Consider the following 20,398-nt stretch of genomic DNA (forward strand, 5'->3'; position numbering starts at 1 on the left):
AGAAAGACTAGAAGGAAATACAGCAAAATGGAGAGTGAGTTTGGGATTAAGTTTTATTAATACCTGTACTTCCCATATTTTCTACAATGAACATGTATTATTTTAATGAATGAAAAAAGCACAAAGAATAAAATACATCATTTTTAAGGCACAGTGAGCTGTGTACCAGTCAAAAAATAAGGCTGTAAAAACAGGTGCATCTCCTAGTTAAAGGGCTATATCTTTTCAGAAAAGGGAAGGAAGATAGCCTTACTTTAAGCAAACCTGCCATATAAAAAACACTGAAAAATGCAGATTTATACAGATATATTCAATATTTTTACCATCAGTATATTATAAATCACACTTTTTTCTGATAATATTGATACAGGTAATACATGCTCATTGTAGAAAACTTGAAAATAATTTTTTTCTAATGAAGGAAACAAAATCCCTTATTACCCCACAACCTATAGATAATAGACAGTAAGCATTCTAGAGTACTTCCTTGCATAATTCTTTATACATACTTATATTTTTTTAAATGTGTAACTGAGATCACACTATAAATGTAGCCTATCTTCTATTTTTTAGCTTTTTAATTTATTTTAGCTTTTTTATTTCATTTAGCTTTCTGGTATGAGCTTTACCCATAGAAGTCCACTGTATGTTATGTCCCACAATTTATTTGACCATTTATCTACTGGTGGACAGTTAGTTTCTTTCCAATTTTTCATTACTATAATAATCTGGAGGTAAATATGTCCATACCTAAATCTTTACCACATCCCTAATTATTTTCTTGGGATAGATCCCTAGAAGGCAAGTCACTGGCATCAAAGGGTTATACATGTTTTAAGGTTTTCATGAAGTTTATTAGGTTGCCTTCCAAAAAGTTTGTTCCAATTTACACTCCTACCAGTGTAGGACTAAGCGTTATCAGGTTTTCCTTGCTAAATTTCTAGGTTTAAAAAGATCTTGTTTTAATTTTTATTTTTTTGCTTTTTAGTAGAGATGAACCTTTTTTTCATGTTAACTAAGTAATTGCATTTCCTGTTTTATCTGCTGTCCATATTTCTACTGAAATGTTATTGCTTCTTTTTTAAAAAATCAATTTGCATGAGTTCTTTATGTTTAAGAATATTAATAAGGAGAGGGAATACTTTTTGAAAACCTTCACATCACACTTTCTTGAAATATCAAGTTTCCTGGCTCATTTAAAATGAGTTTCAATTTATAAAAATCCTATCTACATATAGCTTTTACCATATAAAGTAAGATATATCTTCCCAACCTTAACCTAAAAAGAATTGGCTAATGAGAGGAAAGCAATGTACTCAGGCATGCTCCATGGCATATATAAAGAATGCTGGAAGTATGCCTATTGATAATATAAGGAATTACACATATCTGCCTATCAACAGACATAATTACTGCCTGTTTTTGATCTTTCCCAGGGCTCAGCATACACTAGGCAGTGATTACAACTAAGTCACATATATGCAGATAGAAGCACAGACCTCTGTATTATGCACACATACACCCCCCCACCCTTGCAGCAGAAGCAGAGAAAGAACAAATGAGGGTTTTGGAATCAGAGCTGTTCCAGCTTCATCTCATACTAATTTAATTATATGAACCTAACAAAGGTGCTTCATCTATTTCTTCATCTGTAAAATGGGGATAATACCTATCTTATGGGGTTCTTATGAGTCTTAAATGAGAGAAAGGGAAAGCACTTAGCACGTGCCTAGTATATATTAGGAATTCAATAAATGCTAGCAATTTTTTTCTTCCTGGGAATACCACTTCTCATTTAGCCCTTCCTTCCCCGATGCTGCCCTCCAGTGGACTAGGATTCTCCTCCCCCTATGTAAGGTGGGTTCCACTTGAAACAGATCCAGTAGAAGAAAATCTAGATTTGAAAAACAGGTAAAGTTTATTTCTTTATTTACCAAAGAGGTTGTTTTTTTTTTTTAAACTAGAGGATATTTAAATTATGATTTGATCTACAGAAGTACAGTAGATTTACAATTGTTCGGAAGCTTGCTTCCCATCTAAAGTTTCTTAACTAAAAATCTAGCTTGTTTCCTATCTAAATCTATCTTCCCACCCCCACTGATTTTTCCTGAGAAAAATCACTCTGACCCTCTTCTTCAACTCAGCCTTTCCCCCAGGCAACGTCTCTTTGGTTTTACTCACCCACACAGTTGTCACAGATGCTGCAATGAGAGGCCCGGGGAGGCCGGAAGATCTTGCATGTATAACAGTATTTCAGCTTCACAATCTGGTTGTTTATCTGGAAATTCTTGATACGAGGGGGTGGTCGCTGGCCTTGGGGTACTGCACCATTGGTAGCTTCTGTAGATCAGTAAAGACAGTTAACACCACTGCTAGCCATTATTTGAGACCAAAAGTCTTACCACCTCTCCAAGAGCAATGGGAGTAATCAAACGTTCCCTAGGCCCACTGTCACCCCCAGGCTGGCATTTCCAGACTAGACTCTCAACATCACAGAGTATCCTCCCCAAATTCCACTGAGTGCCATGCAATTATTTTGTGCACATGTAAAAAAGTGTTTCTTCAAGCTTTTTGGCTGATTACAAAGAAAAACATTCATAAAAGAAGAAATAAAAATGGCTAAAAAACATATGAAATGAAAATATACAACTTTACTGATAATCAAAGAAATAAAAATTAACATAAAGATACCATTTCCACCTTCTATATTAACAAGTATTAAAAAGAAGAACCTAGGGGCAGGACAGGAATAAAGACGCAGACGTAGAGAATGGACTTGAGGACATGGGGAGGTGGAAGGGTAAGCTGGGACGAAGTGAGAGAGTGGCATGGACATATATACACTACCAAATGTAAAAGAGATAGCTAGTGGGAAGCAGCCGCATAGCACAGGGAGATCAGCTCGGTGCTTTGTGACCCCCTAGAGGGGTGGGATAGGGAGGATGGGAGGGAGACGCAAGAGGGAGGAGACATGGGGATGGATGTATATGTATAGCTGATTCACTTTGTTATAAAGCAGAAACTAACACATCATTGTAAAGCAATTACACTCCAATAAAGTGTTAAAAAAAAAGAATAAAAATACCCAGTGTTGGCAAGGATGGGGAGAAGGTATTTTTATACATTACCAGTAAGCAATATGGCAATGACTACCAAAATTTTAAATGTGTATACTTTTTTAAAAACTTAATTAATTTATTTATTTTTGGCTGAATTGGGTCTTCGTTGCTGCGCACGGGCTTTCTCTAGTGGCGGCAAGCGGAGGCCACTCTTCGTTGCAGTGTGTGGGCTTCTCATTGCGGTGGCCTCTCTTGTTGCAGAGCATGGGCTCTAGGTGCGCAGGTTTCGGTGGTTGTGGCACATGGGCTCAGTAGTTGTGGCTCGCGGGCTCTAGAGCGCAGGCTCAGTAGTTGTGGCACACGGGCTTAGGTGCTCCGCGGCATGTGGGATCTTCCCAGACCAGGGCTCGAATCCGTGTCCCCTGCATTGGCAGGCAGATCCTCAACCACTGCGCCACCAGGGAAGCCCTTAAATGTGTATACTTTTGACCCACCCGTTCTACTTCTAGGAACTTATCAAAATTACAAAGGGATGTACAAAAGATGGTAACACAGGATATTTGTCACAGAAGTCACTTTTAATAGTGAAAGACTGAAAATAACCTCAATATCATAATAGGAGGTTGGTTAAGTACATTATGATACATGCATGGGATGGAATATTATGCAGCCATTTCAAATGATGTACACATTTTAAATGATGACAGGAAAATATTCACAACATACTGAAAAATGAAAATGTACGCTAAAAAGAAGCATGTATAAAGGATTTTACCTTGCAAAAGTAAAATATATGCATGAAAAAAGACTGGTAATATTTAGAATCAGAAAAACAATTATCTAAAAATAAGAGTAATACATGCTTATTGTAAAAAATTTGGAAACAACAGAAAATATGAATAGAAGACAAAAAAATCACTGATGGTCTCTCAACTCAGGGATATTTATGCATTTTGGTATATTTCCTTCTACTCTTTTTTTTTAAATAAATTTTTACTTATTTATTTATTTATTTTTGGCTGCATTGGGTCTTCGTTGCTGCACGCGGGCTTTCTCTAGTTGCAGTGAGCGGGGGCTACTCTTCGTTGCGGTGCATGGGCTGCTCATTGCAGTGGCCTCTCTTGTTGCAGAGCACGGGCTCTAGTCGCGTGGGCTTCAGTAGTTGTGGCTCGCGGGCTCTAGAGCGCAGGCTCAGTAGTTGTGGCGTACGGGCTTTGTTGCTCCACGGCATGTAGGATCTTCCCGGACCAGGGCTCGAACCCGTGTCCCCTGCATTGGCACCCGGATTCTTAACCACTGTGCCACCAGGGAAGTCCCTTTCCTTCTACTCTTAACAAATAAATAAACATTCATGATTTTTTAAATTTGAGATTATATTTTAGATACAATTTTATACCTTGTATTTTTCACTTAACGTTATACAGTAAGCATTTTTCCATGGTTGTTAATTTTTTTTCCGAAAACATCATTATTGGCAATACAGTGTTCTATCATATGCATGTACTGTAATTTATTTAACCAATTCATGTTATTGGGCATTTAAGTTGCCTCTGGTATTTTGCTATTTAAATGATGCTGCATGCAAAAACTTAAAACATTACAGACAAAGCTTAAGTCCCCTTTGATCTCCACCCTAATCCCAATCCCCTCCTCCCTTCCTCAAGAATATGTTCATGTGTTAAAATTAATTTCTAAAACATAAAGAAAAAAAGAAAAGCATGTTGAAGTCTGAGCAGTAATATATGAAGTTGCTGGCATTAAAATAGCTAGGAAAAAGAAAAAATGATGCATTAAAAATCCTTCTACAAGTATTTGTGTAAACCTCTGATTATTTCCTTTAGCTAATCCTGAGAGAAGTGAAATTACTGGCTCAAAGGGTATGAACCCTTAAAGCCCATATCACTTATTGCGAAACTGCTTCCGAGACAGATTGTATCAATTTGCACACCCGCCCATCTGCAGCATATGAGAGTGCCTGTCTCATTGCACCCTTGCTGTGCAGGATAATTCTAAAAACAGAATATTTTTTCAATTCACTTTGATTTTAAAAATATCTGCCATATGGAACTTTTTTCCTTTTTTTGCGGAGTGGGGTGGATGCTGTGAAATCAAACAATAACAGTGTGACACAAGTCTTAAAAGAATGGGGATAGCTATTCATTAGAGGATGATATAAGTACCAGCATGCCACCCTAACATTCCTCTGCATGTGCTTTACATGAGGGCACCTGGGAGAGAGTTCAAGGCTCTCCCTCCCCATGAGGCACGCTATGATGCAAGGGAACCAACCACATGTCTTCTTCTCTCCCCCACCCAGCCCCTACCCACAGCATACCCAGTACAGGGCTGAATGTAAGTTGACAAAAACTTGCTAACATAAACATACGTATGAACTCAAGAACGCACTCTACTATTGAGAGAAACATGCTAAATGCAGAGGTAACAACCTGACAGCTCAAGCCTGGGCCCTGGGCCCAGCAATCTGGCAAAACAGAGCTAACCTTGCTAACAGCCTGCTGTGAGAGGCAAGATCAAGTCAAGGCACTGCCTTGACCTTCAGTTTCTCTATACGTGATGGAAAGAGGACGACAAAAGACTAACCCAGAGAGAGAAAAGACTACACTCACAACTGTCCCTTCCTATCTTGTTCCTAACTAGTCCAGGTCTCCCCCAACTCCAGCTGCACCAACACACCTGGCCTCTGTTTCCTTCCCACAGTTCCCACCCTCTCCCCACCCCTAAGTAGTCTGAGCTCAGATGTGCACAAATCTATGTCCCCTTACTGCAACTAAAACAGGCTGAAATTTTTCAAAAAGAAATCCACTAAGAAGCTAAATAAACACAGCTAAATAAACAAAAGAAATACAAAAGCTGGAAGCCTTCAAAGCAACCTGAAAAAGTATCAAATCAAAACGTTGTACACCTTAAACTTACACAATGTCATATGCCAATTATATCTCAATAAAACTGTGGGGGAAAAAAAGAAACCAACTAGAACTGGGAGAAAATATTTCCTTGACAATAGCATGCATATAAACAGGAATAAACTCAATATGAGAAGTATAGAAACTATGTTAAAAAAAAGTATAAAAATTCTATTAAAGGGCACAAAATTCAGTCTAAAAATACAGAAAGATGTACTATCTTCTTGGCGATAATTATACATAATAATTATACAAATGTAAATTCTCTCAAAAATAATATATAAATATAATACCTATTAGAACCCCAATGTGTTTGTGTCTTTTTAATTCAATAAAATATTAAAATCCCAACAAACAAACAACAACAACAACAAAGCACCTGAAAGAACTAAAGGCTAACCACAGATTGGTGCTCCACTGGTACAGCTTTTCATCCTACAAGTCCTGGGTCCCTTTCTTCTACTGTACGTGGCCTGGATGCTGACTCTAGCTACTTGGGTACCAGATTTGAGAACAATTTAGGTAGGCACCACTGTTGGATCTGGTGGGCTCCCAGTCCCTCCTAGAACTGGCATCAGAGCCTTCTTTCCCAGTGTGAGCTCCAGGAGTCTCCCAGGAGCTCCCCTCCTCGAGTCCTGGGATGCTCTGCTTCAATTCATGAAGGCACCCTGGCTCCTGGTTAGTGTAGCTCTTCATTTCTGTCCCAAAGAGCCCTACTCTGAGCTGCAGACTGTACTGTGATTAGCCTGTAACCACTTCCTTTACCATTCCTAGAATCCCCAATGGTTCCTGTCCCATCTCATCTTGTGTGTTCCCCTACAGCAGGAATTCTTGGTTAGAAACCCACTCATGTGCCTCAAAAGATCTATGAATCCCTGAAATTATATCCAAAATTGTATGTATGTGATGCATATAAGAATATTTTTATGAAGAGGTTTATAGTTTTCATCAAGAAAATCAAATGAGGGACTTCCCTGGTGGCCCAGTGGTCAAGGATCCACCTTCCAATGAAGGGGACGCGAGTTTGATCCCTGGTCGGGGAACTAAGATCCCACATCTGCGGGGCAACTAAGCCCGCGTGCTGCAACTACTGAGCCCACGTGCTCTGGAGCCCGTGTGCCACACTACAGAGCCCACACGCTTTGGAGCCTGCACGTCACAACTAGAGAGCCCTTGTGCCGCAACTACTGAGCCTGTGCACTCTGGAGCCCACACGCCACAACTAGAGAGAAGCCCGTGTGCCACAACTAGAGAGAAACGTGTGAGCCACAACTAGAAAGAAGCCCACGCACTGCAACGAAAGATCCCGCGTGCTGCAACTAAGACCCTACGCAGCCAAAAATATAAATAAGTAAATAAATAATTTTGAAAAAAATCAAATGAGTTGGGCTTCCCTGGTGGCACAGTGGTTAAGAATCCGTCTGCCAATGCAGGGGACATGGGTTCTAGCCCTGGTCCAGGAAGATCCCACATGCCGCGGAGCAACTAAGTCTGTGCGCCACAACTACTGAGCCTGCACTCTAGAGCCCGTGAGCCACAACTACTGAGCCCACGTGCCACAACTACTGAAGCCCACGCGCCTACAGCCTGTGTTCCGCAACAAGAGAAGCCACTGCAATGAGAAGCCCGTACACCACAATGAAGTGTAGCCCCTGCTCGCCACAACTAGAGAAAGCCTGAGCACAGCAACAAAGACCCAACGCAGCCAAAATAAATAAATTAATTAAATAAATACAAAAAAAAATCAAATGAGTTGACGACCCCCAAAAAGTTTTTTAAAAAATCCTCTTGGGAACAGTGCAGCAGGACCTTGGTAAGAAATCCCTCCTAAAATGCAACCCAGAACAGGGAAGAATGAAGTTCACGTTCTTCACAGGGTGGTAATGATCTCAGATTCAGGATCTCAGAGGGAAAAGGCTAGAAGTGATTATTAGTCTGCAACTACAATCATGATTCCATTCCCTTACTAATCAAAGCCACCCACTGTACAATATCTTGCCAGCTGGTTAGAAAACTCACCTATCTCCATTTCTATGAAAGCTGCTTCATCTGGTAGGGCCCGAGGGATCACTCCAGGATCACTGAAGCTGGTCCTCAGCAGTGTAGCCATGGAGAAAAGGAAGAGCATGGCAGCAAACACAGGGATGGCAGGAGACAGCTGGACAGCCAGGTAGCGGCATCTAAAGAAAGCAAGCAATTGAACATCTAGTTATTCCTACCCTATATTGACCTGGAATTGTTACCAGTATGTCAATCTGATCTCCACAACAAAATTATAGTACCTCAAGGGCAGGGACCATATTTTTTACTTCTCTCGAATTACTGAAAAGTCCTAACATTTGGTTCTGCACATACTAGGCGCTCAACAAATACTTCATTGATTGATGCCACCTATAACATACAGAAGATAGCCTAAGGAACCTCCGCTACCCTCAAGCCCAGTCCCTCCCATCAGCCTGCTGGGGGTCACATTTCCTCTGTACCTCAGCAAAGGCTCATACCTGTTCAGGTCAGGGACCCAACTGAACCTGGATTGTAAGCACCATAGGTTGCTCTCACTCTGGGAATGTCTAGAGCTTTTCATACCCACTCATCTGGCATTAGGCCTGAGCTCAAGGAGGGGGAAGAAAAGATGAAGACCAGTCATGAAGCAGAGTCCCAGTGTCAGATAGACGGTATGTCCAGCGTGCTTGAAGGCCAGTGAAAAGCTTCAGGGCTGCTGACTGACTCTGCAACATCCACTCACTCCTCTTCCTTCCTCAAAGAGCTGAGCCAGTAGGTGACTAGTGACCATAAGCAAGGGAATAAGAAAACTGTATCTCCTTAGCACCCCTTCTCAACATCATGTTTGTTCCCCTCTTTCCATAATTCACCTGGAAGGCCATTCCTTTCTCTCTGGATATCCCCGCTCTACTCGTCTTTCAGATCCAAAGCCATCAATGCCGTCACTGTCATCATCACAGCCACAATTTATTGAGCACACACCATATGCACTGAGCTCTTCAGGCACATTACAGCATCCACTTCTCACACTACATCTATAATAGCTGAAGAATCTGGGATTTAGCGAGGTCTTGGCTCTTCCAAAGGCCTATCCTAAACTGCACTGTTTTTCACTATGTTGACCTCAACTCCCCCAACTGAACTTCATAAGAGCAAGAACCTTGTCTTTTAGAAGTGGGAATGCCTGGGTTTGAATTCTGGCTCTACCAGCTCCTAGTTGGGTAACTGAGTTAACTTCAGTCTCCTTATCTGTGAAATGAGGATGATAATGACAGTATTTCATAGGGTGGTTGTGTGGTTCAAATGCATGAATAGAAATAAAGTGCTTAGAACTGCCCTTGACACATAGTAAACACTAAGTAAATGTCAGCTATTAACATTATCATCACGGTTCTCTATCTCCCAGAGCCTAATACAAGTATGAGAACAAAGAGGTTATCAACAAATACTTGTCGAGTTGAACTGAGTATCAAACCAAATAAATGGAAATACGTGATCAGAGTTACCACTGACCTATTTTTACTCTCCTCCTCCTGAGGCATATTTCCTCCTTCAACATAGACATCTTCTCTTGGAGGCAGACTATAAGTGGATGAGCAAGGACCAGAGGCAGAGTGAGGAAAGTAAGCTAAGGAAAAAGGCTTATCTCATCTGCATAGGGATTAAGCAAGCTGCTGTCCACTCAGAGTAAACGTTTAACCCTGGGTTGTACCTTCGCTGCAGGTTTGGAACAATCCCCATGAGATCCTCCCCCTGCCTCCGTGCCACACACACACGACTGCATGGGGAGTGCAAACCAACTTACTGAGCAGTTTGCCACGAAGGTGAACATACGGAGTGAACTTGCAAAATGATTTCTGTGGCTTTTTGTCTGCTTGCCTGCTTGTTTGTTTTTTAATAAAATCCTCGGTTTTAGCTTGCTTTTGTAAGATTTTCTTCCTTCTCCTAAAAGCCAAGGGTAGGATCTGGCTGAGTTCAGGGTAATGAAGGTCCTTGCATATCACTAGCTTGTGGATTACCCTCTTTTCCACTGTTCCCCTTCACTGGTACAGATAATTAAGAAGTGAATTCAGAAAAGTCACCTCCACTTATCAGGGACCCAAAGGGACACAGGAGAATCACGAGGCTCCGTTTCACAAACAAGCCAAATGAAATTACCACGCTGACAGAAAACAGCCATCTTCTTCGTCACTGCCCATCTCTCAAATCACTCTTGAAAACAAAGAAGTGACGTCTCCAGGATTCAAACTGCCCTGGGTGTACAGTCTCCAACGAAAACCCTTAGAAAAATCAGAGCCATCTGATTGGCCACCTAAGGGAGTTTAAACTGTTTTATTAGAGGGAAAAGATACAGAGAAGGTAGAACACACACGCACACACACACCCCCCCCACACATACTAATGTCGCCCCCATGCACAGAAAGACCAAGCTTAACTAAGTCCCATTTCAACACCTGCTTGTTGACCGGACAAAGGACAACTTAGATTTCAATTACACTACGCCATTAAGGATAAAGGTCTCTGTAATCTCCACACAGACTATCATCTGCACCTGCTAAAACAATCCACTCTGTATGTCAACAAGTACACAACAGGCCCATTGTATTGTTCTCCAGAGACAAGGATACTGGCAGCCAGTTGTCACTAGTGAGTGGGTGTGGCTGGCAAGGCAGATGTGGGACCCGCAGGCCTTTCTACCCCGAATAAGAGGAAATAAGAGAGCCAGTGGCTAAGACCACTGTGAACTACAACCCATCTGTCTGTCTTTAATACCCACCTAGGTCAGTCCCATAATTGCAGTAAGCTAGAGATCTGTCTTGTATAGGAATAAGCTATGTGAAGATTTGGGGGTAATTCCCAGTATCGACCTCAAAAGTCAGGAGTATCCTCAAGCATCACGAATTTGTCCTAGTGAAACACTGGATCTGTCATCCACAAATATAAGCTGTTCTTGAAACCCCGTAGTACTTTCCATCTATATCGATATGAATAATGATAACCATACACTTCTTGACACAGAACTCTCCTTTGTCTTCAGAGTACCAGGGGGTTAGAAGTTGCTTTTCTCCCTTGTGAATCTTATAAATGCAACCATGTGCCCACTAAGTCTTCATTTCTGCCACCTGAAGAGACATCATCATTTTAAGCCATCCTCTACCAACCTCTTGATTGGCCTCAGGCTTCCGTAGCTGGACTAGACGACAGGACTCCCACATGTCTCATGGGCCACATGGTGGTACTGACCAGCAGTAACCAGCAGTGCCAGGCTGAGCTGGTGTGTCATGTCCCAGCCCCCATCCCTAGCACACTAGCGTTCACTGGAGGGACAATGCTAATGACACAGACTTCAATTCACACGAAAAAACTCAAAAGAGATTCATGAGGGGAGCTGGTAAGAAACCAGACAGATTCCATGGCAGGGCTGCCTCACAGACTGGCAGGGTGGACTGGTGTTCTGTACTCTGCTTCTAAGTCTCCCTAATAGCTTTCTGGCTGTGTTTTCTGTTGTTGTCCTTTTATCAATGCAATCAATCAGCCAACAAGTATTTATGGGTCTAACAAATGAAGAACAAGAGAAACGGGAGTTAATTTTGTTGAGGAAAACATAACTAACATATGAAACAGCTAAATAAGATAAGACCAATAATCAAGTGTTCACATGGTGAGTCAGACTCTAAGGACTGTAAGTGGTCAGAGAAGAGCTCTCTTGGGAAGCTGATGGCTGCTTGAAACTGCTCCCAGAGCAGCCATTAAGGTTGGCTTTAAGGAAGAGCTGTGCTTGGAACAGCAGGAATGGCCCAAGGGTTAGAGCCCCATAATGGCCCTTGATCCCAGATAACAGAAATAAGCCTTAGCTATAAGTCCTCCCTGATACGGATGGCTGTCTGTCCTTTTACATATGACCTACCTCTAGAGCACAGTAAACATGTACAACCACCCATAAGACTGGTTCAACATTCTTCTGATGACACTCAGAGTCTGCTACGAGGGAAAAAGTTTCCTTGGACACTAAAAACATAATTTAATATCAGCCTCCAGATTTACTGCTATGTGAAGGTCAAAGGAAAATGCATAATCCTGTTTTGCTCCAGGAGCAATGGGGAAAATTAACCAAACAGGAACCTTTTCAATTGTGAGGCAATGAGCCATCCTCTCACTGAGGAAGGCCAAAATCTCTATCCAGGCGAACCTGCTAAGTAGTTGCCAAATTTCAGTTATAATAATAAATTTCACATTTCAATTATAACAAATATAACAAATTTCAATTATAATATCCTCCTGATCAAGAACTTAGAACAATTCCCTGCTGCCTATTATATTAAGCCCCCAACTCCTCAGGCCAGTATTCCGAGGCCCTCCTTTAACTGGCCTTATCTAATCATTATCATAAGGTTCTTGCCTCCTCCTTGCTCCATTCCAGACACATCTCCCTCATTACCCTGAATTCACTAGCCTCTTGTTATTGCAAGAGGCATAAGATGCCTTTTTTTTTGTTCTTAAACACAATACCACTTCTGGCATCTCTGAGGAGGAAGATTTAGGACTCCTCTCCCTCAATAAACATCTCAACTGATATAGGCATGCTAGGGACATCCTTGTTCTTCGTGCTCACTTTTCCTAAAATAGACGATCACTATACTCAATTAAGACTCATTCTCGGGCTTCCCTGGTGGCGCAGTGGTTGAGAATCTGCCTGCTAATGCAGGGGACACGGGTTCGAGCCCTGGTCTGGGAAGATCCCACATGCCACGGAGCAGCTGGGCCCGTGAGCCACAATTGCTGAGCCTGCGCGTCTGGAGCCTGTGCCCCGCGACGGGAGGGGCCGCGATAGAGAAAGGCCCGCGCACCGCGATGAAGAGCGGTCCCCGCACCGCGATGAAGAGTGGCCCCCGCTTGCCGCAACTGGAGAAAGCCCTCGCACGAACCGAAGACCCAACACAGCCAAAAATAAATAAATAAATAAATAAATAAATAAGAAAATCCTTTAAAAAAAAAAAGACTCATTCTCAAAAGATGGGAGACGCATTCAGTGGAGACTGACAGTGTGAAACTCATTACCACAAAAGGTAGTAGAGGCTGAAAATATACAGATGAATTCTGAATGACAGAACCGTAAAGAATTGTTAACGGAAAGCACACTGTTCAGGAGACATGACTCAATCCTTCTCCAGGGGACATGCTTTATCAGGAAGTTGAGTTTAGCTAAGTACTGTTAACAGATTGATGCCTTTCTAAAACTGTCTTTGGTTGGCCAAGTCACAGACAGAATCTTGGGCGGGATAAGCACAAGACTGAACCTCCACAGAGCAGCTCTCCAGAGAATACTCTCTTGGTTAGAGATCATGATAAAGTCACTTTTTCCTCTTCCTAATCTCACCTAAGGAATTCAGGAACCTGGACCTTGTCACTATAGGCACAGCTATTCTGCCATGTCAGAGTCTGGCTTTGGTCTACCTAGCCCTGTGTCTCCTCAAACCTGCTAAGTTTGTTATCAGATTGCCTCTTCTCTTGCTCCTGTCCATGGGGACATGGTGTCCCTCTCATCACCATCACCCACAGAGTAACATGGTAGGGAGCACACACTGCTTAAGTTTTCTCCGAGCTGTCCTCACCCTGGCAGCAGGGACTAGGAGCAGCGACAGCAGTGATAATCTCTTGTAACACACAAAGCTTACTTGCTAAGTTCACACTTACACATGGGCTCCCTTGTCCCTGCAAGGCTACCAGAATGCCATGCTGGAACGCTGTCAGTTTTCCACAAAGATGCCTTCGTTTTCTAGGAGCATGGGCTAGGGAGGCCAAAATAACCTGGAGTCCACTAAGGTAACACAAACACTAGCTAGCAAGACCCCAGAATATGCCGGTCCAGCATTTGGCACTATGCACATCTTCAGTAATCTGCGCGTCTTCAGGATCCCGAATTCAAAAAGTAACAATGAGATGAAAAGTAGTGTCATATAAAGGCACTGGCTGGCCGATCGATCTTGATGAAATAACCTCATTTCTGCAGACTTGGTTTCGTCACCTGCAAAAGGATGGGGATAGTCTCCAAGGCCCCCTCCGGCTCTATCACTCTATGATTCTGTGAGTCAAGACTGTTACATTTTAAGTGCATCCAGAATGTATCAATTCAGCAACATTTATTCATCACCTATTCTACGAAAGGCCTGGCAGGGGGCACTGTGGGGGCCACACAGACACAGAAGATGGTCCCTGACATTGAAAGAGCTCGAAGTGTAATCACCACAGAATTCAGAAATATAAAAAATGTCATATAATTACGTATTAAATGACTGGTATGTACAATTAGTCCTGAGAATGCAGAAATTACTAGAAAAATTTCATGAAGGAAGGAAGACTCAAGAAGGGACTTGAAAAAGAGGTAGAATATGAATAGGCTAGAAGTGGGACAATTACTAAGCAGTGCTACAAAACTTTTGTCAGTTCATCCAATTCAATGACTCCTCTGTACATCAGGAGCACCCAGGAGGGTCAGTCCAACAGGGTTTGATAGTGCCTTTGATACGGTTTCCTCTAGATACAGCACAGTGAGGCATAAGCACTGATCATAGCAGCAAATTACTTCTACTTCAGGGGTCAAGAGTCACACAATCATTTTTGCCACAAGAGAAGTCTCAGGACCTTGACCCCACTAGTGATCTGGTCACAACGTTAAAAGAGACAGCTAGGAAGCCACTTCCAGAACACAGTGCACTTGGTCCTTTCCCCAAGCTTTATGAGGAAGTTGAATTTGACTAAATACCACAATAGCCTTTCAGTAGCTGGACAGCTCACAGGTTGTCAGTGTCATTCTGCTATAGTGTCCTGACATCCCCGGCCAAGCTGTTTGCTATGTGTTCATCACACAAGCTGGACAGGGTTTGGGCAGAAAGGACTGAGAACGGTTCATGTGCTCAAAGCTCACACTTCCTAAATACCTCATCCTAAGAATACATTAGGAAGTTCTTCTTTTTTTTTTTTTTTTACTAAAGCATTTTTTTGAAGTATAGTTGATTTACAATGTTGTGTTAATTTCTGGTGTACAGCAAACTGGTTCAGTTATATATACATTCTTTTTTTTATACTCATTTCCATTATGGTTTATCATAAGATACTGAATATAGTTCTCTGTGCTGTACAGTAGGACCTTGTTGTTTATCCATTCTATATATACAAGCTTACATCTGCTCACCCAAATCTCCCACTCCATCCCTTCCCCACCCCACCCCACCCCCGCCGGCAACCACAAGTCTCTTCTCTATGTCCCTGAGTCTGTTTCTGTTTCATAGATAGGTTCATTTGTGTCACATTTTAGAGTCCATATATAAGTGATATCATATGGTATTCATCTTTCTCTTTCTGACTTACTTCACTTAGTATGATAATCTCTACTTGCAAGGAAATTCTTTTTTTGAAGCATCGTACAATTTACACTCTGCTTCAAAATTCAGACATTTACTATAGATACAATTACATTTAAAATACAGCTACCTACTAGTAATCTTCTATCCCCTCCTTTTCTGTGTGTGTATTTGAATTTTCCAGACAGACACAAGAGTTATATAGAATTTCAGACTCTAAGAGTTGCAAGAGGCCTAGTGATAATCTAGCCCAATTTCCCACCCTGGGCAGGAATCCACTCTGTGACAGCAGCCCTGAGAGATGGCTACCCAGCTTCTTTGGAAACACTTCTCTAACAATACAGAGCTAACTCGCTCCTGGATGGACCACCTTTTTTCATTTTACGTATTCAACCTACTGTCTGTCCACTGAAAATTACAGGTCCCTCCTTTGAGAAATCTAAACGTGTAAAGGCAAAATCCAAAAATAAAAAGATGTCCACTGGCACTACTAACACTGCATGTTTTTCATCAAGGGGCGCCCACACGCCTGACCAGATTTCTCAAGCCATCTGGCTGACCCAGGGCTGTGCCATGGGTGGTTATAAATCACCTCGCGCTCGTTCCTATGCACCTGCTGCAAGCAGGACGCTGTTACTAAAATGCAGGTCCAGATGTGCCTCAAGATCTGAACTTTCTTCCTCAAGGCCAAAATGCAGCAGCCAGGGGATGTATGGTCTACGCTCCTAGACAATTTAAAGATGAAAAGAGACAGCCCTTTGTCACTGGTGGTTCAGACATCCTCAACTGCCTGAAGGCAGGGGGCTAGATCAGCTGATTTCTTGAGGTCTCCCTAAGTTCTCATACTAGCGAAGGAGCCCATATTCTGCCCCCAAACCGAATCCATCACCACGTGGTTGGTAGTAAATTATAGACCCCAAAGAAAAAGGTCGACCAGAAAGAAACTTCCTTCCTCAGAGGCATGCTGGTGTCCTCTGTACAGCCTGTCATTGGTTAGGCTCAAGGCAGCCGCCACCTAGAGTGCCTGTGTGTCTGCATATGACAGACAGATGCATGCACATTCACAAACACAGATTCTACCATTCTCAGTAAAAACAGGATTCATTGCCAGGGTCCTCTCCCCTTTGGTCAGATGTAGACTTCCCCATTCCACTGCTCAGCTAACACGTTTACTTCCTTCTCCCCTCCGGCCTTCTTACTCCCTCCCCCAGCCCTACCCTCAAAAATATTTACTCTACCCCACAGACAGCTGGAACCCAGGGCAGTTTACAAACAACCTCACCCTTCATATCTGAGGGCAAAGTGCAAGAAATAACTTGGGGGAAAAAGTCATCTTGGTAGAAAACCCAACCTGCCTCTGTCAAACAGTAACTTGGCTAATTACAAGCTTCATCCCACAGGCAGTTTTCTTCAGAGGCCTTCAGCGCCGAAGTGGAACAGATCCATATCAGACTCTGTCTGGCTCCCAGATGCAAAAAGGGCCAAATGCCAGTAGCTCCAAATTTCAAGTTCCCTTGGCCAGTAAAACCAGAGGTTTCCTGGGCCCAGAATTACCAGCTCACTCAGGGTCTAGAAACAAATCTCATCTCTGTTTTGAATGGTTCCAACCACAACAATTTACCCCTGGGCGGGGCAGGGAGGGTGGCAAAAAGAGCTAGTGATTCAACAGAGGAAGGAGTGAGAATGATAGAAAGCAGAGTTCATCTCTGCACTTCCAAAAAGAAGCAAGGCAGGAATAAAGCAAAGAAAACTTGGAGAAGGGTGAGGAGTGGGGAAACATTTTTTTAAATGTTATGCATATGCCTGCCCACCTGCACACGCTCACTTGTACCACACACAGGTACACACACACACACTCAGCCATGAAACTCAGACTGGAAAGCAGCTAAGAAGCCAACATCAAAGTGTCTGACTTTGCCAAATACTTTACAAAGTCAGCAGCAATAGCAGCAACAGAAGTGCCTTTGACAAAGAGGTCCTCTGACCTTACTTTCCTAGCCCTGTTATAAACTACGTTCCCCTCCTTCCTCTGCTGTTACTCAAGCCAGCTGCAACCATCAAAAAGTCCGGTAAAGCAGCCTGAAAAAAAATCACTCTTGATGCATTGGGTAAGCCTGAAGCCCTTATAGAAGAAAGACAAAAATGAGCCCCAAGAGACCAGAGCTCATTTTAATTACCTACAAAGTCTGGCCAAGAAGCCCCGTTCTCCGTCCCATGGCCACATCCCCTCATGGGAGCTCCATTTCCAGGTCACCGGAGCACAGGAACTGTAGCAGGCTCATATTAGGTGTGGTTCACAGTTCACAAACACACCTCTTGGCTCCTCAAGGCCTTCCTCATAATACTGTAATCCCAAACCGATTAGCATTGCTCCCATCCCTAGACTGTACAGCATTCTCAGCATACCCAGGAGTCATGCCACAGTACCCTAGAATCCAACTGGCCACTTCCCTTGAGCAGTGACCTACACAGACTTCAAACAGTGGCTCTAGTACTAGCTATCACATCACAGAAAAAATAACTCCAAGGCTGGTATCAGGCACACACAGAATAGAGAGTTGTTTATGTTGAGCGATTTTGAGTGAAAGAAAGAGCAACTCACATTTAATAAGCACATATGTGCCACACACACAGCTAGACTGTGGCACGGCTGAGGCTGGAACCAATCTGCAGGTTCCCAATTCAGTTGGCTTTTCAATTTAACAGCTAGCTGAGAGCTGAGCCCTAAGGAAATAGGACCCAGAATAACAGAATAAGTGAGTATTACAGGGTGGAGTTATGACCACGGGGAGTGCCCCTAGGCTCAGGAGGGGTAGGGAAGAGGCAGTCTGTCACTAAGCACCTAAGGAGACCACTGAAAAGGGGAGGTGAGTAATAAAGACAAACTTTTATTTCCCAAGTGTTCCAGGGGTGGCCCCAAATCAGTGCTATAAAATTGGTATCAAAGGTCTTGGTCTTTTTAGGAGGCACATACTCTGCTATAAGCTCAAAGCAATGAATTCAGTTGGCATGACCTATAGACATTGCCCAAAAGGACAATGACAGCCATCCAAGGACTAGCCACAAACTCTCCAGAAAGAAGGTTCTTCCCCTGGACCCAAGGGAACCATAATCAGGCAACTCTACTCAATGGAAACTCACTCGAAGGCGAAGAAGAGTGTACACGTCCCCAGGATGAGGAAGAGGGTCAAATAGAAGATGCCCTTTTGCCGGGCCATCATCACGCGGCCATCACAACAGAAGGTGTTCCTGCCTGGGAGTTTCTCCCATTTCCGTGTCACCTTCTTTCTCACCACCATCACAGACATGATTGGAATTCCTGGTCCAAAATGGGTTTTGTGATTACAAGAGGGAAGAAACAAAAGCTGAGCCCAGCTTTGAAATCACGTTGCCTGTTATTGCTGCCGCTGCGCCAAACATCATCAGAAGTCCAATTTCTAGCCCTAAGAAAAAGCAGAAAAAAAAAATGAGGCAGGAACAAGAAAATGCAGTTCAATCTTCCTTTCCCAGAGGCAGAAAGATGAGCACCACTTGAAGGGATGGGGGTGAAGAAATGGGAGAGTTTATTTCCAATCTGTTTTTGTCCCCTAAAAGAAAAAAAGGTTAAAGTTTCTCAAAAAGAGAAGGGGGCTAGCATATCTCCTTAAATATACCCCTTTACTTCCAATATAATACTGATGATGTGATTATCATAGAACCTTGGAACTAGAAGGGATTTTGTAGTTGATAGGCCCAATTACTTTGTTTTGGAAATGAGTAAAGTGAAGACCGAAGAGGGGAGATAACTTCTCCAGGGTCACAAAGCCACGAAGCTAAGCCAAGAAAATAGGTCTGCTGACTTTAAGTCCAGGGAACTTTCCACTATACCATATTTTTCTATAATCATCACAAAGAGGACTCTAAAAATAATAGGAGAGTTTCTGTCCTTAAGGAGCCATTCCCACCCCTCCTCCACTTCTTCGCCTTCTTTCTTCAATTAGCCACTCAAATGTGAATCACACCAGGGAACAAGTCATCCTCTGGCAGAGCTAGGTTGTGGACACTCTGTACACAAACCCAGGTTGTATTTACTCAAAACAGATTTCCCCTAATCAAACCCCCCTAACTTCCTGAGTCCGGGAAATGAACCATCCTTGCTGGTCTAGCCTAACATTTGTGGGAATCTTAATGAAACCACATCACAGACCTGTAGGTGAAAGGCTGACTTAAGCAGGAGAGGTTCTGCTATGGCTGGGGGGAGGAGGGGCGGGAGGGGGGCACGGCAGCAGTCAAGAAAAGTCATAAAGGTGCTTTCTGGGACATTTCAGAAGTACCATCTCCACTTAGCATCCTGAGTCCCCAGGCCCAGCCTTTCTCCACCACTGCCACCCTTCTCCTCCTCTCAGGTGCGGTGCTGTGGCCTCTATTTACTGATACCACATGCCCCGCGCTGGCAAGAATGAAGCGGAAGCCTGCAGCCCAACTGACTGATGAGGAACAACCAACTCGAAATCATTCCTGGACTGGAGAGGGTAAGGGTCCCAAGAGAGACGAGGAACTGAGCAGGGAAAGGAGAAGGTGGAAGGCTTGGGAAAGGGGAGGGGGCACCAGAGGTACAGAGAACACTTCCTTTGTGTAAAACTAACCTGGAAAATAATCTTCTCCTGATAAACCGGCCCAGCGAGAGAAGAGAGACCAGGAAGGGGAGCCGGGCCTGGGAGAACAAAGATCAAAATCCGTCAAGAACCAGCGACCGGCCCAGCGGCACGGGGCCCGAGGCCGGAGTCCCGGGCGGGCGGCGGGCGCGGCCTCGGGAGGCCCGCCCTGCCTCGGCCACGCCGCCGACCACCGCCCCGGGCAGGTTGGGACGAGCGCCACCTCCGCACGCTCGTACACACTCACACACGCCCCGCCACGTGTAGTCACCCCCGGCCAGGGGCTCGGCAGTTGCCTAGCCGAGAAGGGGAGAGCCAGGGTCCGCGCGTCCCGGTGCAGCCGAGGGAGCGGTAGCTTACCACGCGGCCGAACCCCGGAGACCCCCCACCCCCACCCCCACCCCTTGTTACCTGAA

At 43.6% G+C, this 20,398-nt stretch overlaps 1 protein-coding gene across 1 annotated transcript in view; it reads right to left on the reverse strand.

Annotated features, from left to right (window-relative positions):
- ZDHHC9 (zinc finger DHHC-type palmitoyltransferase 9) overlaps positions 1 to 18,725 on the reverse strand; it is a 30,563-nt gene extending 11,838 nt beyond the window's left edge. The window contains exons 1-3 of the mRNA XM_007180975.3: positions 18,490 to 18,725; positions 8,003 to 8,163; positions 2,182 to 2,340 (exon numbers count right to left, since the gene is read on the reverse strand). Of these exons, the coding sequence (XP_007181037.1) occupies positions 2,182 to 2,340; positions 8,003 to 8,163; positions 18,490 to 18,656 (487 nt within the window). The 5' untranslated portion in view covers positions 18,657 to 18,725. The remainder of the gene's footprint in view (positions 1 to 2,181; positions 2,341 to 8,002; positions 8,164 to 18,489) is intronic.
- Positions 18,726 to 20,398: the final 1,673 nt, after the last annotated feature.

Source organism: Balaenoptera acutorostrata, chromosome X (genome assembly GCF_949987535.1).
Source record: "Balaenoptera acutorostrata chromosome X, mBalAcu1.1, whole genome shotgun sequence".
In the NCBI taxonomy this organism is placed as follows: Eukaryota; Metazoa; Chordata; class Mammalia; order Artiodactyla; family Balaenopteridae; genus Balaenoptera; species Balaenoptera acutorostrata.